This window comes from Lissotriton helveticus, chromosome 11, assembly GCF_964261635.1.
Source record: "Lissotriton helveticus chromosome 11, aLisHel1.1, whole genome shotgun sequence".
NCBI lineage: Eukaryota > Metazoa > Chordata > Amphibia > Caudata > Salamandridae > Lissotriton > Lissotriton helveticus.
Genome location: NC_136072.1, coordinates 125428761 through 125454524, shown reverse-complemented (window position 1 = coordinate 125454524; position 25764 = coordinate 125428761). Strand labels below are relative to the sequence as shown.

At 44.8% G+C, this 25764-nt stretch overlaps 1 protein-coding gene across 4 annotated transcripts in view; it reads left to right on the top strand.

The window, feature by feature from the left end:
- MCF2L2 (MCF.2 cell line derived transforming sequence-like 2) overlaps positions 1–25764 on the top strand; it is a 2082183-nt gene that overhangs the window by 561679 nt on the left and 1494740 nt on the right. For 3 of the 4 annotated variants that reach the window (XM_078665987.1, XM_078665986.1, XM_078665988.1), the window contains exon 5: positions 15142–15261. In XM_078665987.1, the coding sequence (XP_078522113.1) occupies positions 15142–15261 (120 nt within the window). The remainder of the gene's footprint in view (positions 1–15141; positions 15262–25764) is intronic. The other variant, XM_078665989.1, reaches the window with a different exon arrangement.

Below are 25764 nucleotides of genomic sequence, written 5' to 3'. Positions count from 1 at the left end.
CACTCCCCCACATGGGGTGAGCACACCAAGGGTGCAGTCACCCTAAGGTCAGTAGCCCATTGGTCACTAATCCGAGACCCCTAAAAAGCCCCCTAAATACTGTGATTTGGGGGCTGCCCTGGACCCAGAGGAAGATTCCCACAACCTATGAATAAGAAGGACGAAAGAAGAGGCACAGTAGAGGAGACTGCAGAGAAGTACTGACTTTCCCCAGCCCTACCAGCCCGTCTGCAGTCTCCAGAGGTCCTGCGCCAGAAGTCATCTTGTCCTGCAGCTAGCGACCTACAGAACCGCTTGGAGGACTGACTGCCTTCAACAAAGGATATCCTGCCAACAGCAGCCCTGTTCAAAAGAATCTCCAAAGAAAGACTCTGAGCCTGCTGAAGACAAAGAAACCCAATGCCTGGAACCACCACTCCACCCGTCGCCTACAGCCCAAGTCCAAGTGGCCCACCAGTCCCAGTGAGGTCCCCCAGCGCTCGAGAGTCCAAGTCCACCGTGTGTTGACCCCTCCAGGACTCCCTGACATTGCCTGCAGCCTCTGTATGGAGACCCCCCCAACCGGTAAGCTTAAATCGGACCTCAAAAGGCACCCCTGCATCCGGCCGCCCTGCACCCTGGTGAAGAGGACCTAAGGTGGACCTATGTTTCCGAGCCCACAAAATTACCTGCCCAGCTGTTGGTTCCTCCCGAAAGACTTCTTGGACCGAGCCTGCAGCTAAAAAACAAAACAGGCAATCTCCATAGGATTGCATTGGCCTCCTCACCTATCCGAAGCACTCTGCACTCTGCCGCCTTGGCGCATGTCGTGTTGTGGACTTAATGCTCACCTGGGACCCCTTTGTCCTGACCTTAACCCTAGGAGCTTGGCCCGTGAGCAGCCACCAACCGAAGGCCCCCCTAGCCTCATAGGCAAACATTGGGCATCAGCACTCTGCACCGGGCTGCCCTAGTGCCGCTGATGGTGCTTTTTGAGTTCATCCTTGACCCTAAGGGATTCCTTGTTCTAACCCCTGAAATTCAACCCTCAAGACCGATTACTTACCTGCAAACCGATAACTACATTTTCCTCCATTGGACTGCATAGACTGTTTTGCTCTGAAAAAGTTCTGTGTTGAGTTGTGTTTGTATCAAAACTTAAGTAACTGTGTTTTTAATGTAAAAGTGTTTTACTTACCTTTGTCCAGGAAATGTCCCCGTCTGATATCTTTGCATATCACACTGAGTAGAAAAAGTGACCTAAAAAGTAATCACAAAGTAATCCAAAACTACAGAAGTTTTAAAGCAGTGTACCAACCTGTAACAAAGTCAAATTCATTCAGCTTGCATATTCTTATCAACCTGTCCGTGAAAGTACAATTTTACTTACCATTACCAAGTCCTGCTTGGTTCTAAATATAAAATACAATAAAAGAAGTGTTTTTATACAAACAATTGGTCTGAGTTCATTGTTTGAGTGTGTGCTATCATTTCTTGCTTGAGTGTGTACAATAAAAGCTCACCACTACCCTCTGATAAAGCATTACTGCTCGCCCACACTACCACAAATAGAGAGTAAGGTGATGTCGTGACCCGACAATAGGGCACTAGGACCCTGTGGGTCAAGCGACCTGGACACTGGTCACCGGACACCACATCCGGTCGAAGGGATGAGGGGTAGAACAACAGGAGTGGGGATAAGGAAAGGACGTGCATTGTATGAGGCTGCTGCAGAGAAGATAATAAAGAAGCGTTACAACCAACCTGTGATCCTTGCAGGGTGACCTGAGAACACTACAACTGGCGACGAAGGTATCTGAAGACTCCACGCGTGTCCATCGTGAAGAAAATCACCTAAGAAAACCAGGAGCACACCCTGGATTGCATCGCCGAAAGAAAAGAAGAAAAGTGGCCCCTCGATCGAGCGCAGCAACGCGGGAGCCCACCCCGACTGTTTCCAAGATCTCCAACTGATCCGGTAAGGGCTGTGTGGAAGCGCGCGAAAGAGAAGAGAAGAAATCTCGCGAGAGTCTCGGCGGCCATTTTGGAGTCAGGCGGTTTAGACCAATCAGCTAGCAGGAAAGAGGAGCGGCCATTTTGGAGTCAGGCGAAAGGCGATTGGATTAGAAATCTCGCGGGATTCTCGGCGGCCATTTTAAGGTCAGGTGAATCGACCAATAGGAAGCAAAGGAAAACGAGCGGCCATTTTGAAAACAGGCAAAATCGAAAAAGGGCTTAAATAAGGAATAAAAGCACCAAAAGAAGGTGGAAAAGGGGCAAACAAAAAGGAAATCAAAGGACAATAGCAATAAAAGAGCCCAAAAGAGGAATAACAAAAGAGCTTCAATAAGGAATAAAAGCACCAAAAGAAGGTGGAAAAGGGGCAAACAAAAAGGAAATCAAAGGACAATAGCAATAAAAGTGTCCTAAAAGAGGAAAACAAGAGAAATAAAGCAATAAAATAAAGGAACAACAAAAGAGCTTCAATAGGGAATAAAAGCACCAAAAGAAGGTGGAAAAGGGGCAAACAAAAAGGAAATCAAAGGACAATAACAATAAAAGTGCCCAAAAGAGGAAAACAAGAGAAACAAATTGCCAGAAAGAACACGAAGAGAAAAAGAAAACAAAGAACAAAAGAAGGAAAATGGCAGAGCCAAGACAAAGCGCACAGTATCGCAGACCACTCCCATTCAATGTATCAGAACCACAGGTAGGAATAAGATGGGAACGGTGGGTCACAAAATTTGAAAGATCTATGGAAGCAACTGACGTAGTAGAAGCCAAACAATTAGGCCTATTCCTAAATTTAGTGGGCGATGAAGTCGACGATCTATTAGTGACCCTGCCCGCAAATGAAATATCGACATATCCAGACCTCATCAAGTGCCTGACGAACAAGTTCGACCCTCAACGGAACACAGATTTTGAAAGATACACCTTCACCATAGCATTCCAACAGCCAGACGAGTCCTTGGATGATTTTGCAACGCGACTAAGGAAGCTAGTAACACACTGAGAGTTCGACAAGTATGACCACGAGCAAGCAATCCGTATAAGGATCATCAAAGGGTGTCGTGACACTGAATTCCGCACGAGAATACTGAAGGAACCGACATCGTTGGAAAACATTCTGGCACTCGCGAGAGCAGAAGCAAGAGCCACACTACATGCAAAGCAAATGGAACGGCGCGTTGAGCAGGCACACCGCATAACAGGCAACAGTCGCGCAGGCAACTGGAAGAAGGGACCAAATTAACAAATGACAAAGAAACAACAAGGCACACCGTGCTACAGATGTAGTCTGGAATTTACACACAGAGGTGCATGTCCAGCATTCGGCCAAACATGTCGAAAATGCAACCGAAGCAACCATTTTGCCAGCATGTGCCAAGGAATGCAGTTTAGAAACGAAAGAGGGCGACCAGGGAGACCGCGAATGACGACAAGCAGACATGTCAGGCACATCGAAACGACGAAAAGAAGCTCATCTTTAGAGTCCGGAGGCGAGGAAGAAGAAGAAGAAAAGGTGGAGCGGTTATACCTCATGTCTACAGACGACGACAACACTGAAGAAAGCATCCGTCTAGTGGACAAGAAAACACTCAAAAAGAGAGAGACTGTGACAATAGACGTGGGATCACATAAAGCAAGATTAGTCCTCTACAGCGGTACCACATGCAACATAATGTGCGCATCGGAATATGACAAGATGGAAATAAAACCGACACTACACCCGCCGAGAGTAGAAGGACCGACACCCTAGGTATCTCCAATAGTGTCTGTGCCGAAGAAAAACACTTCAAAAATCTGAATATGTGTTGATATGAGGATACCAAACACAGCCATTGAGAGAGAACGACACCCAGACGATGAGCATGACAAGGCACTAAGAGATGTATGCTCCCAGCTAGAAGAAGCTGAACTAACACTAAATTAAGAAAAATGCGAATTAGGACGAGATGAGCTGGTGTTCTTTGGACAGATCTTTTCGAAGAAAGGAATCAAGGATTTTGCAACAGTGAGTGCGCAATTGAGAGCAGTGACAAAGCAAGGGCAGAATTTTGAATGGACTACGGAGTGCAGTGCAGCATTTGAAAAGATAAGAGAGTCTGTGACGGCTGTAGATCACTTGGCCTATTTCGACTGGCTGCTAATGTCTGGGTTGTTTTAGGTGTATATATTCACTTTTGAGTGCTATGTCTAGATGCAATAAAGGGAAACCAAGAGGCATCTAATGCTGGCTTCATGACATGTTGCGTGAAGCACAAAGAATTTAGGACTACAATTTTGCATTGACCATGGGGCACAGAATGATGTAATCAACAGTGCTCCCCAAAACGTGGGGTCTCCTGTCATAGAATTTAAGCCCACATTTTATGTTGCGAAATGGTTTGAAAAAGGGAGGAGAAGTGCTGATGAAAGAAACTTCATGGCTTGAAGACAAATGGCTTATGATTCCACTTCTAAGCGTATTTGGAACTTTCTGTGATTGAAAAAATATCCCACATTGTAAATGTTTTTTAATGTCAATAACTCATATAGTAAACCTCTAATAAACGTGTATCTATTGGTTGCATTAAACAACGTTATAAGCTGTAACTGATCAGTGAAATCCCTAACATACTAAAAATTGGTATATTTTGCTCTTTTTAGCCACACCTCTGACTCCGCCCACTGACCCAATCCTCTGGTTATTCCCGCCCCCATTTCCTCCGCCCACAGTTCCCCTACTTTTATTTCCCCACTTCGACCACTGATTGAAAATGCTTCAGGTCTGAAATGATGAGACTGAAAAAATGAAAGAAAACATGTCGATTTAAACTGACAAAAGCTTTCTGAGCAGTAGTGCTGATACCGAGTTAATATATATATTTTTGCCATCCTGAAGGCAAAAATGGAGCCTCCATAGCTACCTGTCTCAGCACCTGCTTTGAAGCACTTGGGCCACTAAAAGCCCTGCCTGTTAACTCCGGGAGAACAAACTCGAATGAAAAATACATTTAAACTGATGATCAACTCATAGTTGGTCACAACAGCGCCATCTACTGTTGCATTCACTTAATATGCAAAATCACTCGCAATAAAAAAGGGCAGATAAAGAAAGGCAGCAACTTGCGTGCCTTCTTCTGGAATCCTCACCTGCCATGACCCAAGCCTATGACCTCCAGTGAGGGCGGGAGCCGCAGGTGAGCATGCGAGACACTACTTGTCTGCGCATGCCCCTTTGACCCCTTTCTCGGCAAATGCGGCCCTGAGGAATTACAACAGCAGTAATGGCGCTCCCTGACTACTGTTGTTTTCCATGGGGGCCGCAAGGGAAGGTCTGGCGGGCCGCACTATGAGTACCGCCGCTCTAGACTGTCTCCCTGGGCCCCGTGGAGTCTTCCAGTTCCTAGCTATCTCTCTCTTCGCTAGAACCAGGCCTAGATCTTGAAACTTGCTTGTGGTCTTAGTCTTGGCAGTGTGTGGTAAGCAATGTAAGAGACTGTGTAATAAGAAGTAACCACAAGTGAGGTCAAGCCACTCTTTAAAGTCACCAAATGGTAGAAGCAGCTTAGAATCAAATAGGTCCCCGATTGCCACCCAATCCGCTAGCTCTCGCAAAACGCCCCCATGTGGGATCTCCATTAGGAACCCCAGAGGAATGTCAAAGGAGTAGGGCACTTGCACCCACATCCTCTGCAAGGTACTGGTCCAGCAGCTGCGCCTTACCCGAAACTCCATGGAGTTTCCATCGCCAGGTGTGCTGAGGCACAGCGGCACTCACGACTGTCTGCAGAGGTCCGGGACATAAGGGTCCAGCTCTCTCCCAGGTGTAAGCCTGCTCGCCATCCATTGCATCAGCCATTGAAGCTGTACTGCCAAATAGTTAGTCTCAAAGTCCGGAAGCGCCAGAGTCTCCTTCTCCGTTGGTCTTTGCCAAAGAGCCTTTTAGCGGGGACCGTGAGGCATTGTAGCGCCTGCCCCACAAGGAGACAAAGCCTTATGATTGTGTGATCTGGGTGTGTGAGGGCTCTATCTTCCATTTAGGAAGACCGTCCCCTTACTTGTCCAATCTACACCTATACGTCACAGTAGGCATCTTCTCTCCGTTCCATAGGAACAGATACTCCTTCTTTGTATTTATGCAATAAGCTGGTGGCCAATATCCTGCTTAGCATTTTATAATCGATGTTCAGCATCGACAATGGGTGGTAGGCCCTTATGTCATTAGCCGGTTTACCAGGAGGGCACAATCAGGGTCGCTCGCATAGATGTGGGCAGCAATCCCATGTCTCTCTGTGCTTTATAGACCTCCACTAGCTGAGGGCCTAAGTCTTCTACATAGGGAGAGTAAAACCTCACCGGCAGACCGTCCATCCCAGGTGTTTTATTCCGGGCCATGAATTTTAAGGCTTCTCCAAAACTCTGGAAGCATATTGTCTTCTCCCAGTTCGTCTGTGTGACAGTCAGCAGGTCAACTGGCATTAGAAAGGACTTGATATCAGCAAATGAGCGATCAGTCACCCTACTATAAAAGTCAGCATAATAGTAATGAAACTCACAGTCAATATCTGCCTGGCGATAGAGCGTGCAGCCCCGGTCTGTGGCGAGCTCCACCACCACCGAACCTCTTTTGGATGGATTTGCAAGCCACACTAATGCAAACTGGTCCGGTCTCTCTCTGCATTGGCTTGTATCATGGAATTCCTGCAATCAAAACACCTCAACCATTCAGGACCTTTTCTTTAGCTGACAAAAGTTCTGCCTGAACCTCGGGGTGTCCAGGCAGTGTCCCTCAATGCTTCCTCAGCTGCAGTCTAGTCAGCCAGACCCCCACCGACTCCGAGATACATATGCACGTAATCACAGTCTTAAACGTGTGTCCCATTCTACCTGGGGGGTCGTGGCAAATCAGCATTTTCAGCAAAATAGCGTCTGACGGCCTTTCTCATTGTATTCCGATAGACGAGGTCTTCCAGCGCCTCCGTCTTTAGTCTCCATGATGGTATAGAAGGTCTCTCTCCTTCCCAGCGTACGTCAAGCAACAGGGAATGATGATCAGAAAGTGTCCTAGAAAAGATACTTAATGGTTTTGACCATTTCATGTACAGCAGGCATGCACAATACTGCATCCAGCCGCACATGAAGATCATGCAAGAGGCAAAAAAGGAGAAATCACGTTCCCCCGGGTGTCAGGACCTCCAGGAATCCACCAGACCCCATTGTGTGAACGCTCTGGATACAGTGTTATTAAGCGATGATATATCATTACTCAAAACTGTGACATACAACCATAACAAATTATATTTGTAAGATTTAGAGTCAAAATTTGAGTATTCCATGGAACTGTGTTTTGAGTGCCATTTTTCCTCAGTCTGTTCTTTCTTCTTGTCATCCTAACCAAATAGGAACTAGGGACCTCACAATGAGCTCTTCTCTGCAGGTGCACACAGACTGATGCAAGGAATTGGACCTGTGGTGGGGGCTTTGTAGTGGACCTGGGCAGAGGTTGTGCTGTGGGCCAGGGTAGAGACGGTGCTGTGGGCCGGGGCAGAGACCATGCTGTGTTTTGTTTAGCCCAATATCACAGGCAGATATTTCAGGCAGCGTTTCATCATCTTCCAACGTGCAAAACAAATTGGGCGTATTCAGTCGCGTTTTCTTTCGGTCCAGCCCACCTGATGAATCCTAACGCATCTAAAAGGGATTCAAAGGTGGCAGGCCCTATTGCCAATGTAAGAGATTCGCCAAGATGGCCGGCCAGGCTGGAAAACTACAAAGGTTCCAGCAGATAGGTCAGGAAGCCCTGGGCAAGTAGCTTTTGCTCTTTAGGCTGATTTCCCAGACCCAGGTCATACACAAAGAATGGAAGAAGAGGAAAATAGTGAGAGTGACACAGTAGGAGGCGGGCAATAATGGGAATATAGGGATCCTGGGGAATGTGGTTCAGTCACTGACGAGTATCCAATCAACCAAATGCCAGGTTCTGTTGACAATACAAGAATAGAGCTCAATGAGACAACAGCTTCCTTTCTACAATATCACCATCTTGTGCCAAAGAGGGAGAAAAACCATAAAGGCTGCTAGTACAATCTCTGAAATACAGGCATCAAGTAAACCAATTTGACCATCACATCACTATTTTTCTCATTCATAATGGAGGCAATGGGTATTGTCAAGCACTCTCAATCAATTCAATTCAATTCAATTATAATCTTTATTTCGGCCCAATCGAGCCATAAAAGATACATAAAAACACACATTACAATCAATTCGATTTAGATCATTTCTACTCTTACGGATAGCACAGAAGGTGTTAGGAAATCGTAACATTAAAAATCTAATTTAAATAGGCTAAAAAGGCATCTAATTAAAAGCACATAGAATCATACATTTAGAAACAATTTGTAGTCATATCCTATTGCAAAAATACTTATAAAATTTGAAATACATGGACACAATAGCAGCAGCAATTTAGAAATAATTGCAATACACTTCCATCACTAATTTCTGTATAGATTTTAGTCCTTACATCACGAATTTCATTATAGATTCAAACCCATTTTTAACGTAAAAAGCTTATTGCCAATAAAAATCTACTGACACCAAAAACTATCACTTGCCTGGTATCAGTCTTAAGGATCCTTTCCGCTTCCTTATAGGAGCGCACACCCAAATTTTGACAAAAGGGTATAATACATCTTTTCCTAGCTACCTCGTAAAAAGGGCAAAAAAACAGGATATGAGCCTCATCTTCTTTTATATTACTCGTACATAGAGTGCAGGTCTTTTTCTTACAAGAGCTTGTCCACCTAGCAATGGTCTGGTTTGTTTTCAAGGTACCATACCTTAACTTCATAAACAAAGTTTTAGCCAAAGGTGGTTGAACCTCGTCTCAAAACTGTTCAAAGAAAGGAGTATCTTTAAATACAAGGAAGCTATTTGTCAGAGTTCCACCTGTTTGATCATTTGAAATACTACTATAAATATATGCCCAAAATGCAGTTTTAAGTAGTTTTTTCGAATCTTGGGTCAATGTTGATGGATCTTCCCAAAACTGAATCAGGCCGATTCTTTTTAACCATGTGCGCACATGTTTTAACAAAACATTTGTAGTATTGCAATCTATTCTCATTATTTCCTGAAGACCATTTTTATAATCATCTAGTTCTGGTGTACACCAGAGTCTTACCCACAGGGATAGCGGTCGCAGGATAGCATAGTGGTCAGTGAGCTTCATATTTAGGTCTAGCAGTACAGGTATTAATGGGGTACTTGTTGGCAATCTCAAGAGAGCCCTAAAAACTTGTTTTCCCTTATTGCGAAAACATTCTTACACATGGGCCCCCATATTTCTGCCCCATATAATGCCGCAGACTGTGCCTTAAACTTAAAAACCTCGAGTGCCGGAGATACTGCCTTGTTAATACTCTCTCCATGTTTTTTCACGAAAGGCAATATATTCTGTTTTAATAGCATTTTGCTTTTTTCTAATTGGGTTTTCCACATTAACTTAGAATCCAATGAAACTCCCAGGTATGTAAAATTCTGTACAGCCTCTATTTTCTCATTGTTTAACATTAAATTACCCCTAAGACAATCATTTATTCGAGACTCCATAGAGTTTAAGCTGGTTTTAAAAATATCTGCAACAGTATCTTCTGAGTTCTCAACCATACCATCTACTTTGTTCAAATGTATGGGGCTATCAAATTCAGTTTGTGTTCCAAATGATTTACATAATTCCCCCGTACATTCCACTAGCTCTTTATGCCCTTTGTTAGACACCCCTGATCGTCCAGATTCCCCAGGTTTTTTAGTATTCCGTTTCCCCTGAGGTGAGTTTATTTTAGCTTTTTTAATTATCGCTAGGCCTCCCTGTCTTAGCCCTCGGAGTCTTGTTGCTATAGATGGTGATGCCTGCTCTCCCTCATCGAGCTGCATATTAGCAATGGGGGTACCATGTACTGGAATACTGCCTAATAAAGGGGACTTCGAAGTGGTACAGTTGTTCATTGACGTTTGCAACAAGGCTGATGGGTTTGGCTGGGCAAGTTCCTGATATGTCGGGAGTTTAGATGGATCTAACGATAATCTTCGTTCCGCAAGAGCAATTTTGTGGGATATGAGCGATTCAGCTCATAAAATAAAATTGTCCAGAGTCCCCGCTATACGTTTTTGTTGGCTCATGGTAATATATTAAGTTAGACCCCCCCCCCCCCGTTACCCAGACAAGGACTGAGAATATTTCTCAGATAAATACCAAGAAAAAAAGTTCCACTTTACTCAATCGAAAACCAACTATACAACACTCAAGTAAATATTTTCAGTGACAGACCTCCAATTACTTTTGTTTGGGGAAAGCAGCGAGGAAATAAACACACTCCCTTCTTATCACCTCTAGCACTTCGTTATATATCTAATTGTCTTTATAGCAAATACTTTAGAGTCAATCGTACAACCGCTTATAGAGTTCACCCTAACACCATGGCACACCTAATCAATTGTGTGCAAAACAAAAGATGAGATAAATGGGAGCAGTTGAAACAACTACTACAACACATGCGTCATACCCAATGTCGATCTGTAGTTCAATTTTGATGCGTTTGCCAAGGGGGGTGGCCCAGCCCGGCCTCGGACGGCCGCAGACGGCCCCACCCTTGTCCCGGGCTTCTCCCGGAGCGCTGCCACGCGCGTACCGCACAGCGGTTGCCGCAAGAAGTTTTTATGGCGGTAGTGGGCGGGCAACAGAACAAAGGGCTCCTGGGACAGCGCGAGAAGTTTTTATGGCGGTATATAGAAGAATAATGATTCGAAACCTAAGAATGACCATCCTTGTATGCGAACACCATTTTTGTCCTACCAGTTGCTTAAAGCTTACCAAACAGAGTGAGAGAAGTTAAACATCCCTATTAATAAACAGGAACTAGACTCTGATGCACAATTCTAACAAAGGTAATGCTATGAGTGATGTCCGACTCCCTGTGGACTTCTACCATCAGTTGTTAGATTGGTCCCTAAACTACATTTGGTGATTGGAGAGGTATTGATGTGTGGTACTCTCTCTAAACCAGTGACGCCACAGTTGTACACAGCTCCGAACCTCTGTCAGGATATCATATGTAGAAATATAATGCAATATAAATAGTGTGACCTCAATATTGTTTTCAAAAATATAATTCTATTATTGTAGATTTTCTAATATTAACCACATAGTGGCATATTGTTTGTCAATGTTATTTAGGAAACAATGATATTCCGGTACCACACCTTTTCTCTGTCATGAAGGTCAATCTTGATGCCAAATTCTTAGTTAAAGCCCTGGTCACTAGACTTAGGGCCATATGTATCATTGAAATTCGCATTCGCAAAGGCCGTAATTCGCAGAATTCCCAATATGGTATGAATGAAGCAAATGTGGCACAAAATAAGGAATCGCACAATTTGCGATTCCTTATTTTGCGATTGCATTGAGGAATCGCAAAATTTGTGATTCCTTAAATGCAATGTATGATGCAAAAAAATATTGCTAATTGTCCCTAAGGAATCGCAAATTATCACCAACTTCAAGTTGGTGGTAAGTTGCGAATTCCTTTAAAAAAGCATTTTTTTAAAAAACAAAAGGTGCCATGTGACGCTCATACATGCCCTTAGGGCATGTATGTGTTCCATATGCGCACACATGTCATTTTCAGGGGTGCAGCAGGGTGTCCTTTGGACACCCCTGCACCCTTGAAAATATTCTCAATTTGCGATTAGCTAATTGCTAATCGCACATTTCCCCTTCATTCCTATGGGCCTACTGGCCCATAGAAATGAATGGGAAATTATTCCTTAATTGCGATTAGCAATTTGCTAATCGCAATTAAGGAATATAAAGAAATCGCTAAAAAGAAGCTAATTTCTACATTCATACCATTTTGCGAATTCTAAATAGCGATTCCTTAAAAATCGCTATTTAGGAATCGCAAAACGGAATGTTGATACATATGGCCCTTAATCCCTTGTCACAATGCTAATACTTTTGGATTAGCAATACATTTCAGAAACTTAATTTAAAATAAAAAAACAAGCAAGCGCCTCTCTGTTTTCAAATGGCCTCCTTGTAGATCTATTAGATCTTCAGTTTGATTGCAACAGTGTTGCACCTTGTTCCTCCCTCTTGTCTGTTCTGGTAATGTATTCATTTGTTATAGAATTTGGAGGAATTACAAAATTAAAGGGGCCATTGTTGGCAGCATTAGATATGAAATCTAATTGTCCGCAAAGATACTCAAGTAAATTTGCCTAACTCACCCACTTGCACAACAGCTATTGTACATCTCCTAGAGGATTGTTCCTTATTTAAGAGTACAAGATTAATTAAAACAAATCCAAACTTTTACCATTGTAGCATTCAGCCTGGTAGATAATCTCTGATGTCTGGCCATTCAAACTTTAGAAAAACCAGATTAATTAGTTAAAAATAATTGTCTCATTGAGTGATAATCTGAGGACAATTGTTGAGCCCCGTGGACATCTCTTATAATATCTTGTAATGAGATTTAATTAGGTATGTATCATTCAGTAGTAGAATTTGGAAACTCAATTTGGTAGTCTATCGCGATTGATCTTTAAACGCCAAAGTTGTATATTTAAAAATCAATATCAATTGAAACAGTATCCCTCTTTAAACTAATGGTGGAGATGCTCTCATCTAGAAATGATCGCTTCCATACTGTGGTTTTGCAGCATGGTCGAAACCTTTGGAATAGTGTGCTTGCAAAATGTTATTCACCATTAACCTTTGATCTTAATGTCCCGAATGAAGATGCTGTTTACTGAAGACATCCTGCTTCTACCCAACTCACCCGCAAATTCATTATGTTGCTTTTACTACAGAGATAATTGGGAAATTACCTCCTCCCATAGAAATGAGTAAATGGAAAAAAGTAGTGTCACAGCTGTGTTCTGCTGAAAGAAAGGGCTTCAGGACTAATGTAATCCACATATTCGCGAGCAGTCGTATACAAGCTTTTCTATGAAACTGTAATTCATTGTGGATGAAGTAGGATGAAGTAGGTGTTTTCTGCAGTAAATTGCAAACCCATGGACTTTGAAAAGATGACTCCCTCCCTTGAGTAAATATGGGCTATATTAATGTTGATCCCTACAGAAAGTTCGAATAAGGTACTTATTGCTAAGTTTGGGACCTTCATCAGGGTTTTAATCAATGTCATAATTCATGTACGTATTGCTTTTAATTTTAACTTATTGGTGTTGATGTTTGTTCCAGGTTGCCTTCAGAGGGATAATACTTAGTTCACAGTAAAAGCCTGGGAGCCATATTAATCCTTGGCCTATACTGTTTTCATAATCCTGTCTAGTGATTTCCAGGGCTCCTTCACTCCTCACCAGATGAAAAGTATTGCTTGCACCACAGACTCGGAATGCTTCAGCAGGCATGATTCTGTAGGCCACCTTACAGTTCAATAAAATATTGTATTACCTGCATAGATAAAACAATATACAGAACACACCCTTAGTTACTGTGTTCAAAAAGGCAATGTAGTCAGATTATTTCCAGTCCTCGGTGAGGGAGAGAGTGTGATCTGGAAATCCTTTGTGAAGACTCAAAGTGCTTCTGGGCCCCTGCGGTCAGTTTAGTCTCAGATCAGAGAGTCCACTGAGCCTGATTTTTTATTCTGTTTTCCAAATTGTCCTTTTGTTGAATACTAGAACTGGTGCAAGTTTCTCTCTCATTGTCAAGAGATATATCTTGGCTTGCCGAGATTAGCCAATGAGCCACTCACTCTAGGCTCCAGACTCTATGCTCCTTTGGCCAGGTTAGACTGGAATTGTCTCTTCAAAAAATCATGTATATGTCATAAGGACCAGAAAAACGTTGTAGATTTGGTGGCAAATCAGAGACCCAATCAATGTTTGGGCTGAAAGGAGGATGTGTTTGCCTCACACTCCTGCTATGACCTGACAAATGTTCCTGACTCCCCAGTGAGTTAGTACATTGTGCTGAAAACAGTGCCAACCACTGAGCCAGATCTCCTAGGGCTCAAAAGTATTCACAATAGTTTTTTATTGACGAGTTTTCGGCTCGATCTTTTTCTCTATCTTTTAGCACACCCGTGGCTTCTTCAGAGGTCAGTGCCTCATGCCCTGTGGCTGCGACGGAGAGTCTCCTCAGGACATGATGCACTTTTTAATGTTTTGTACTTTTTATGCTGTTCCTAGAAAGTTACTTATTATTCCCATTCTTAAAAAAAGTGGGGTTTAGGAGGGTGAGATCAGCTTTTATTTTTTTACAACTCATCTCTTACGATACTGTTCTGTATACACTTAACTTTTTACGGGTTGCCATCAAACTTAGGACAAGCTGTGATTAATATTTGTATTGAAACTCACGTACTTTTTAACTTGTATTTATCTGGGATGTATATTATTTGTCAATCTGTAACTTGTAAGTAGTTTTATTGATGTTTGTATGACTTTTATGGTTTTATTCATAAAACCGATTAAAGTTTATTATTGATTGATTGACTCCCCAGTGAGAGGAAAATGGTCTCGGGTATTTCTGTAGATGACCTTGCCTTCACCACAAGGATAATATGCTTCTAACTTAAGGAAACAGTCTGAGCTCTGCATTACATGCTTCAAAACAGCTGTCTTAAATTCTAAGGAATTTAAGACTCTAGAAAAGTTCGGAGAGGAAGAGAAGCCATAAGCACAAGGTGCAGATATTGCCCAGCACTGAGGGGTTGTCTGTGCACCATAGTGTGGTGTCTATTCAAAACAAGGTATTGGGCCTTAGGTGAGAATGCCCACCAGCTTAAAATACCTGATGTTAACACCTTTGTAGATTAATTGAATTAATCAATGACTTAGCGTGGAGATCTGCAACTCATGTGTCTGCCGGCTGAAGTCGTATTGGAGTTGAACCCAGTTACCAAACGATTGAACCTCTGTCATGAGCTTCCAGGACTGAACTCATTCATCGCCTTCCCTGCTAGCCCCATGGTAGGCTACTCCAGCCGTCTGTCATTCGCCATTTATTACACCTTAGTCCAAACCAGAAGTTCTGATAACCCTCCAGAGCAAGTCCAAGACTTCACTGTGTTCCCCATCATGTCTTGTATTGTTTGCTTATGCCACATTTCTATCTCTAACTGTTTTGTTTTCTCACAGGGAGCATTTCCAGGGAACCTTCAGCTTGTGTTTGTTTTGCGACCCTCACGTTTTATTCAGAGGACTATCGCTGATATTGGTATTCGACTTCATCGAGATGACTTTAAAATGAAGGTACCGGTAAGCATGCCTCTTTTACTCATGCTCATCCAATATTTTTTTCCAGTGTTTTTGTAATATTGTTTACGGGAAAGGAAGTTATTAAAGTGTTGCCATTCATACATTGTATACATCATTTCATTGAATAACTCACTGACAAATCATTATCACCTAGGAGGAAGTAAAGTGCATGGAAATCATCCTCACTCCCATGTTATGCATGCATGTAAACACACACATCACATGTTCACAGACACTCCAGCTGAGACCTGCTTGAGAGTGGTTAAAGCCAGTAATAGTTTACACCATCTGGAATAGGCTTTGTTTTTTACCAACTCCATTCCTTCTTTCCTTTTTAAAGTCTGGCTGCAGGCTGTCTGTTGCAGATCTATTGTTTCTGATGCTGCAACATTTACTGGATCAGCCCCTTGTTCATGATTTGTTGTACATCCCTGGTCTTGTTTGGTGATTTGATAGCTATCCGCTCTTTGCTTGTGTTTGTACCACCCAGGAGCATTTCGGTCTAGCAGTGTTTTGATGACAGGCATTTTTATTTTGCAGACTGAGGGCCCGATTACGATCTTGGCGGATGGGATAATCAGTCACAAAAGTAACTGATGTCCCATCGACTGTATTAAAAGTTCCATAGGATATAATGGAACTTGAAATACGGAGAATGGAGGATATCCGTAGGATATAATGGAACTTGAAATACAGCGAACGGAGGATATCCGTCACGTTTGTGACTTAGTATCCCATCTGCCAAGATCGTAATCAGGCCCCGATTTGTTTACTTTTACCTGGATGTTGCTATTCCTCCTAGAAATGATTAACTCATAGATACCTTCTATAGTAAACAGCTATAACATGTTCAATACTGCATTCAAGAGCCTAGTATTAGCTAAGAATTTTAGGATGCCTTTTTCCAGAACATTTAGGAATGCGTTCGGAGCACTATTACTATTATGATCATAACCGAGCAAAGAAATATTCTTTAGGTCATAGAAAATAAGCAAAATGCTAATTTATGTTGAGGCCACGCCCTCTATGTAACCTGACCTACTGGAAACAAAAGGAAAATCACAGTCAACATTTTGTTATGGCTTCTTTCTACATTAAAACACACAAGATGATGGACGGAATGTTGCACATTGGCAAAACATTCACCCCCAGTCACAGATCTGGGTTTAATCCATCGTTATTTTGCTCACCACGCCACCCCAGTTCAGACATGGCCATATGCAAATCAGTCTTGACCCTGTGCCTCATGGGAACAGTCCAGCCCGAACTGCCGAGCCATGTATTCCCTGGACCGGAATCAAGCATCCTAGGACCGGTTTCTGGCTATCAGCCGTCATCAGCCAGGATAGCTTGACTCCAGTGGCGTAGTGAGCATGGGACCCACGTCTGGGCATACCCTTCCCACATAGGGCGAACAGCAAAACACACATTTTAGCACTTCTAAAGGTCTTGTGTCGCCTATTGACATTTCGAACATCTGATGAATACAACCCCATATTTTCATGTAACCCTCTTGAATGCTAGTGAGTCTGTTGCATCCGCCTGTCACTCTGTGGACGGCAAAAATTCATTGGTTATGCATTTTTGCACAACTCCTTATGGCAAAAGCCATCAAAATTGAAAGCAGTGAGGGGCGGAGCCAGACCGGCGGCCAAGATGGTCGCCCGGGCTCCCGGCTCCGTTGGCCCTCTTCCCCTACCGCCGGATCTCGCTATCTGTTCTGCGCTGCTGCCGGGGTTTCGAGCGTCGGAGAGAGCGCTGCCCCTCCGGGTGTGACTCGGGCTGATTTCCGAGCCCTGAGGATGAAGATATGCCCTCCTGCGCACTGCGGCCTTCACGAGCCCCGGAGCCGCGACCCCGCGTGATGCGGCTGCCGGCCGCGAGTTGAATAACAGCGGTCACACGGACCCGGAAGCTGCCGGTCTACCACTATGGAGGCCCACCCACCTCTGAATATACACTCGGCACCCGCTCTGTTGAGCCCGATGTTTCTCTGCATCCTGCCCTCCATCTATGGATGTCGGCCCCCCCCCCCCCCCCTCGACTGCTGCTTTGTGGGCCACGAATATTTATTATTATTATTATTATTATTTTAATTTATAGAGCGCGTAGTCACCCATGAGTATCCCAGCGCTAAGATCAATACACCTGAGGTTCAGCAAAGGGGGGGGGGCCTGAGACGGGATTAGGGGAAGAGGTGTGTTTTTAATCGCTTCCTGAACCGTAAGTAGTTGGGTTCAGATCTTAAGTCAAGAGGAAGGGTGTTCCAAAGGCGTGCGGTGTGAACCGAGAAGCGCCTGCCGCCCGTTCGGGCTTTCTTGACTCTGGGGATGACGATGAAATTTTCCTGGTCGGATCGAAGGGATCTGGGGGCTTTGTAGGGCCTAATGAATTTTTGTAGGCTTGGGGGGCCTTTGTTTTGGAGCAATCTGTGCGCCAGGCTGAGGGCCTTAAATTTCACACGCTCTCTTACTGGGAGCCAATGGAGGTGCTTTAGCGCTGGTTTGGCTGAAGCTCTGACAGATGTGTTAGTAAGGATCCGGGCGGCTGCGCTTTGGACCCTTTGTAATTTATTCAGGGTAGCCTCCGGTGCTCCCAGATAGATGGCGTTACTGAAATCAAGCCTAGAAAGTATCAGGCCTTGAATCAGCAGTTTTTGAGATTTGGGGGGGAGTAGGGGTAGAATCTTTCGCATTGACCTGAGGAGCCCAAAGCAGGTGCCGGCTACCTTTTTTGCCTGTGATGCAAATGAAAGGTCTTTATCAAGCCAGATACCCAAGCTTTTTACCTCTGGTTTAGGGTCTGGGGGCGGACCTAGAGAGGGTGGCCAGATGTTCGGTAGCAAGGAGGGCCCCTTTTGGCCGAGGAGGAGAATATCAGTCTTTGAACCGTTAAGTTTCAAAGATGATTTATTCATCCATCCTTGTATCTGCGAGAGACAGTTGTACAGATCCGCAGGTTGTTGCCTGGGATGAGAGAGGGACACCACTAGTTGTGTGTCGTCGGCGTAGCTGACGATGCTCACTCCGAACGGGATAACAACCTCCTCCAATGGGGACATGTAGATATTAAATAAAGTAGGGCTCAGAGAGGAGCCCTGAGGCACGCCACATTGGAGGGGGGTGTCGGAGGAGCGGGTGTTATTCTCCCAAATTTGAAAAGAGCGGTGACTCAGAAAGGACGAAAGCCAAGAAAGCGCGGTCCCTTCAACACCTACACTCCTGAGTCGGTGAATTAGGAGCTGGTGATTGACGGTGTCGAAGGCCGCACTAAGGTCGAGGAGGATCACTGCCACTGATCCTCCTTCGTCCAAAAGTGCTCTGGCCTCCTCCACTGCCATAAGGAGGGCGATGTCAGTGCCCTGTCCAGGGCGGAATCCCGTCTGCGAGTTTTTAAGCCGGTTATTGCTCTCCAAAAATTGTGAAAGTTTCCTGTTCACAAGTTTTTCCGCGATCTTACTCGTTCCCGGGAGGAGGGAGATTGGTCTGTAATTTGCCAGGTCGACAGTGTCAAGGGATGGTTTTTTTAATAATGCTTTGACCACTGCCGCCTTCCAGCTGGGTGGGACAACTCCCTGTTGAAACGAGGCGTTGATAAGGTGGGTGAGAGGGAGCACAATCGAGGGTGCGACTGTTTTTAGAATCCGTAAGGGGGCAGGGTCCTTAGGTGATCCGCTTTTAATTATATTCAGCGTATTTTCAACCTCTTCTGTTGACACTTGTCCCCAAGAGGTGAGACATGGGGGGGTTGGCAGATTATTGGATTCTTTTTCCTCGTTTAAATTTGTAGCAGGGATGGAGTTGAGGATATTTTGAATTTTTTTCCTGGAAGAAGTCTGCTAGTTTGTGGCATTTTTCCTTGTCTGCCTTGGGATCTGGTAGGTCTATCGGTCCGGGGACGGGGACTTTAAGGAGTTCTTTTAAAATGGTGAATGATTCCTTGCTGGAGCTAGCAGAGTGTTCTATTCTTTCTTGGAAGAACAGACTTTTGGTGTTCGGAAGGGCGGTTTTATAATTTTGTAGTGCGGTATGATAGCCATCCTTTTTTTCTTTGGTTTTATCCTTCCTCCAGGAGCGCTCAGTTCTCTTACATTCGTGTCGTAGAGATTTGAGCGCTGGGGTGTACCAGGGAGCAGGGGTCACTCTTTTAGTTTGTTTAAGAGTGGTGGTATAGGGAAGGAGTTTATCCAGTGAGGATATGATCCAGGAATTAAATTGTTCATCGGCCACCACCGGGTCCATGGAGAGCACGGGTGTGGAGTCTGAGAGCACCTTGGACCATTCAGCTGGTGCAAGCTTATACCAGCGTCGGTCTATCACACGGATTTTCGGGGGTTGAGGGGGTGCTGTGACTAGGTGCCAAGAGAAAGGGACTAGGAAGTGATCTGTCCAAGGGTAAGGGATGGGGGGGCCCGAGGTAATATCCATGATGTTGGTAAGGACGGGGTCTAATAGGTGCCCCTTATCATGGGTTGATTAGTTGCTGGTCATTCGGATTTGGCGCCGCTCATTGTCTCCCTAACATGGCATGTGTAACCAGCGCGCAACTGCTTGTATCCCGCACTCTAGGGGATCGGAGCCGATGGATCCGCATCAGTTTTGACGGCGCCTTTGAGATCTTGGGGGTGAATATGTGACCTGCTACGGGGAAATGGAGATGGCACCCACGCTGTGTGCAACATGGAGGCGTTGGTATCAAGAACCCCCCCCCTTTTTGTTTCTCGAGCTGGTTGCGATGGTGAACATCTATGCGACACTTATGCTGGGGGTCCCGGCTTATGCACTCGCCTTCACTGAGCCGTACCAGCCTGTGGTGATAGTGGCGCGCACTGAAGATTGGGGAGGGGGGATCAGAAGGCCCCCCCCCATTGTTTGCCAGTAATTCACGGTCCGGATTGGGTGGCTGCTGTGTTCTATTCTTGGTCTATCCGACATGAAGGGAAACCCGACGCCGGGATCATCTCCGGGGTCTTCGCTTGTGGCATCCCCCCTGCAGGTATTGGTAGAGACACTGCTGTGGAAGTGGCGCTGTGACTTTCGCCGTGGCCGAGAAGCGAGAGTCGGTATTTTGGAAGTCTCCCGCTTGTACCGCTGTGGATCGTCCCGTGGACACATTCTTACGCAACACAATGACTGTGCTCTTTTTGGACTGGACTTTGATTGATTGCTTTATAGCTGCCGGATGGGCTGTGGAGGGCCTTCGAGAGTCTCGTGTTCTGGTGTGCTGCAAGATTCCCTACCTTCCGTCGGACTTACCTGCCGGCATTACTTTTGGTATTTTGTTTGTCTGACCCTACGCAGGGCGGATTGAGATGTGTCTCAACTATGATTGGGTGGGTTGGAGCTGAGTGTTGCTATTTGTTTATTGGTTTGCTGCACGGGGGGTTCTCATCTTAATTGTGCGACTTTTGAAACTGGAGTGGTGACCACTATCCTGTTCTAGGTTGTCGCCTTTGACATCTTGGTAGCGGCGCTGAGGTGTTTGAATTGCTGCGTGGCGGTGGGGGGGGGAGGGGGCCGGGAGCCCGTACTGGGGACCCCTCAATGTTTTTTTTTTTTTTCTTCTCTTTCTTTATATTTCTCCTCCTTTCTATATTTCCTCTCTCTTCTATATTTCGGGTTTAGATACTGGGCGACAGGCACGCTGCTGGGGGGTTAGGCCGTAGCCAACTGCAGGGGTGCGGGGTGGGGGGCTGGAGGGAGGGGTTTATTTTTTCTCTTTTTGTTTCTATGGCCTTTTTCTTCGCTCTTTTGGTTTTCCCTTTCCTTTTTCCTTTTTCTGCGCCTGGGATCAGTTTATTGTGTTGGTCTTTAAGTCCTCATTGATTTGTCGTATCCTGTGTCTGAGCTGTTGTTGCGCTATAGGTAAGACCTGGGCGGGCGTTTAATCGGTATTTACAGTACTTGTATGCGTGTATATCCTGTTCTTTGACAAAGTACCCATGCCTTATTTGTGATCGTCTTAAATCCTGTAAGAATTCTTGTCTGGCCCGCCCATACTATGACTATACTTTACGGCTCGGCACCTGGTCCCCACATTCCTTTACGTTATATTGCAGCTTTTTATGTTCCTGATGTCATCCTGTTTAAAATAAAATGGAACCTCACTCATCCGGAAATGTGAATGCTGTATGCCATATTGCTGTGTCTTTAACGTGCTGCCGTGCCCCCGGGATGTTCGGCTGAATAGCGGTGTACTTTTCTACGTCAATAAAGGTTTTCCTGTAAAGTGCCCACTCCTGGGCACCCCCAAGGTGAAGCCAGGCATCCTAGCGCTGTTGGGGCCATTGTGGAGATTAAGCAAGCTATTGCCCAGAGTTGCAGAGTGGGACCCATGCTTAGAACAGGCACCGAGGCGAGAATTATCAGTTCCGGGGAAATTGAGCTCAAGACCCGCCGAGGCGGGAATTGAACCCTGGTCCGGGACAGACCTCTGCATCAGGGTCTGCCGCTCTAACCATTGAGCCACACTTCTCCATATGAAAAGTTTTAATTCTGTTTACTCTTTTAACCACTGCTCGGCCCATTCCCTTTCGCTGGCACTGATTTCCTCCCAACACCACTTCAGAATTTTTAGTGGGCATTCATACTGTACAAGTTTTGGAAGAACTTTAACAGGCGGGAACCTGCCATGACAAGCCATGAGGTTATGCTTAATTCACGCTGAATACCTTGTGCCATGGACCCCTTTGTTAAACACAGCATCCTTTTCAAAGCTGCATACTCTATGGAGTCTCAGGTGTAACTTGGGTCCAAACATAAGACCTCTGATCCATGGAGTGCTAAGAAGTGAATTTTGCTGCTGTAAGCTTTCATGAGAAGACACAATGAGAGTCCTCCATCAATTAGGTTAAATTTTGACAAGGATCATGTGTGTAACTAAATCCTAGCTTTTATGGTTTCCAAGTGGGACCCCCCTCCCTCAAAATACTAGAGAACGGAAGGCCTAAATATTGTTATTGGTTCATTGGCTCAATCTGTGTCTCATCGAGGTGCCATTCAACATTATTTACTTTTTCCTAAAGGTCAATATCTTAGGGGCTCATTACGATGGCGGACGGACTTGAGTCCATCCGCCATCATCACAGGAAGCGGGACCGCCTGGCCATATGGCGGCGGTCCCGCATATGCAATTTTAATGCGACTGCCACTGTGACGGTCGCATTGTGTATGTTTACCATTGCGGCGGATGCTGCAGCCAGCTGCACCCGCCGCAATGGCAAAAATGCATATTGTGCATTTCCCTGCACTACGTGGCAGGCACCACGCGGTGCCTGCCACCGGGTGCAGGGAACTGTAGGGGGCACCATAGGTTGCCCCCCAAGTGCACAATTGCATTGCCCGTGCACAAGGCGGGCCCCCAAAGTACATCCCCGCTAGCCTTTGAATGGCAGTAGAACAGCCATTCAAAGGCTGGCGGGGATGCAGTATCCAAATTCGGCAGACGGTGCCTGCTAGGCACCGCCACCATTTTGTGGATGCGGGGTGGGTCCGACATGCAATCTTAACAATTGCCTGTGTCGGTCCCGTAGCGGATGAGCTTTCCGTCTGCCAGCACTCCGCCCGCCATCCTTATCTGGCGGGCGGAACATGGCTGCACGATGGCGGTGAACCGCCACCGGCAGGCTGCTGGTGGCGGGTTCACCGCTATCATAATCAGACCCTTAGTTTTCTCCTGGCTATTAGTCAAAATGTTTTCCTTACAGTAACACCCTACAGCATCACGTTTTCTGTAGGCGATTTGCGGTATAATCTCATTTTTTTGTTAAAAAATAAATTCTGACTTTAGAAGATGAAGTTTGTTGAAGTTGTTCTCTTCAAGGTGCATCTACCAAAAGGCTCAGACTGGAATTAGAATGTTTAGGTTTTGTTTACCTTTCATGACTAGCGTATTCATAAAACAATGAACTATGGTACGGCCATTCAGTTCAGTGATTCTATAGCTGTGGCATTTACCACATAATTATGGATTTTCCACACTTGCTACTTAATGTACCATATAATTTACACGTCAATAAAAAATGAACTTTCTAGCTCAAATGGATCAGAATAATTCTTCCGGAGAATGTGCCTGTTAACACAGCATAATTTACCCTTTCTTACCACACAAATTAAATAACTCTGCTTTTTAATTTAGTCCTTCTTGCCACATACTTAAAAGGCCTTGGCAATGGAAAAGCTCTGTAGAGTGGTTTGAGGGCTGTCATTAGGATTATGACAAAAGCAGTGATCAAGCAAGTGTTCTAAACATCCTTCCACTTTTCCACACCATCCACAGAGCTAAGCTGACAAGAGTTGTCATCCTAGCACACCTTGACTACTGTACCATTTTCTCTCTGGCTACCCCAAGAAACTCATTGTCAAATTCAAAGCCCTCAGAACTAGATAGCAGGAATGTTCCTTAACCTTCCTAAAATGGACCATATAAACCCTACCCTCAAAGCAGTCCACTAGTTTCCAGTCAATGCCAGGATTACATTTCTGGCTTTGTTCACAAAAGTATACAGGGGCAAAGCCGTGGAACATCTGCAGAACCTACCATCTTATTGTGTCCCAATCTGCGATCTATTCTCAGCGCCCAACCACCTGATTAAGCAACAGTCCTCCAAGATGTTGAAAACTGGCTGATTGATCACTGGGTCTAAATAGGTCGCGACAGCGTGTAATGCCACAAACTATTACTTGAGATCCAAACCCTACTAAATTTGGTCAGGCAACATCTGGAAAACAGACGTTTTAGACTTTCAAATGAAAGAATCAATCCTCAATCACAAGCTATCAGTCAATCATCTTAATCAATTGGACGCTAAACTTCCCCTTACATAAGCTGAATTTCAGTTTTACTGACAGCGCCCTTAAGTAACCCAAAAGTGACACATAGTAGTTCACAAAACTCCACATTAAATAAATAAATAAATAAATAAATACCGGTGTCTTTGAAAAAGTAGCTTGTATTTGCCTGGACGTTTAAAAAGGTTTTGCTTTTCTTAAGGCTTTGAACAAGGGTTGGACTCTGGCAGAGACTCTGCAGCTTTGACCTAGATTTCCTATTAGATTTCCTGGAAGGAAATGATTTTGTTTCGCCTGAAATGACCTAGGCGCCTGCCTAGTTGAATATGAAGCCAGACACATTAAAACAGAGGCTGGGCGGGTGTCATTTCAAGGAAATTAGTCACTCAGAGCCAAGAAATCTTGCAGCACATTTGGTCATAACTCACCCTATGACACAATCTTTACAATAGGGCCTGAATACCTCCAGGAGACATGCCAGCACTTCAGGACATGTCAGCACTTCAGGCGTAATGATTCTGCATCACTCTGACCTGTGTCACCTAATTACTAGCTTTGAGTGCCACTAGTATAACACCACAGAATACTTTGAGGCTTTAAATATGTACTGTGGAAATGCTGTACAACCAGAAATATTCCAAAGACTGCCGGAAGCATGCATTGCTGACAAAAAATGCAAATGAGCAAAGTACATTTGTGGAACCTGAACTTTAATTGCAATGTAGCGCCGACAGGGAAGCTGTTCAGCTGGAGCGCTACATTTTCCATGAGTGGGGAATCAAAGTCTACTGACAGGACCACCGTACTGAGGATAGTGTGGAAAGGTATGAAGCCATACCTGAGGCCTTAAACCACTGTCTACAGCACCGAACATAACTTCATACCATTTCAAGGAAAGAAATAAGCATTGTTGAATATATAGGTTGTCTCATGAGAGGGGGGGGGGCGAATTTGGTGGAAAATGTAGCCAGAGACCCCTAGCTCAGAATCCAAACACCTCTCTAGAGTGTGCGTGGAGGTTGTACTCAGGAGAAAATACTGTTGTTTACTCTCTGGACAGTACAGCATCACCACACCCCAGGCCCATGTCCGAAGGTGAGACAAGTTCTGTGGGTGGGAGAGGAAGGAGAGATTGGTGTATGTTTCTAACAGAAGCCGCTAGAAAAATTTGAGGAGGTTCGAGTGGAAGGTGAGACTCAGCTGAGCCAGACTGTCCACTGGGAATCTGCACATATGTTGTTCCCTACACGACGTTTTTTTGTTTATTTCTGACGGAGGTACAGGTTAGGTGTACCAGGAACTGGACAGTCCCTGAAGATCTGTCGCTATACTTCTGAATATTGTTAACCTCTACAAGAGCCAGCACGTGTCTGGGTTTCTCTCTTGACAACATTAAAATACCACTCTCCGCCTTGTCTCTATTGTATCAACAAAACAGAGGAAAACCCACTACCTTTATTCAGGTAGTAGAGATGCAGAATCCAGTCCTTCTAGGATGACTGGTGCACCAGTAAGGTAGATTTAAAAAGAGAAATGCGGCCCTGCCCTGCCAAGGCCTGCTCTTTCGGAGCTACATGAAAATGAAAACTTCTTTAGTAAAGCGCTACAACAACGAAGACTACAAAATGAAGACTTCAGAATGACAAATCATTATTTTAAGACAAGGTTGCCACCAATGAACCCATGATAATTTATGATATTCTTTGGAACATGT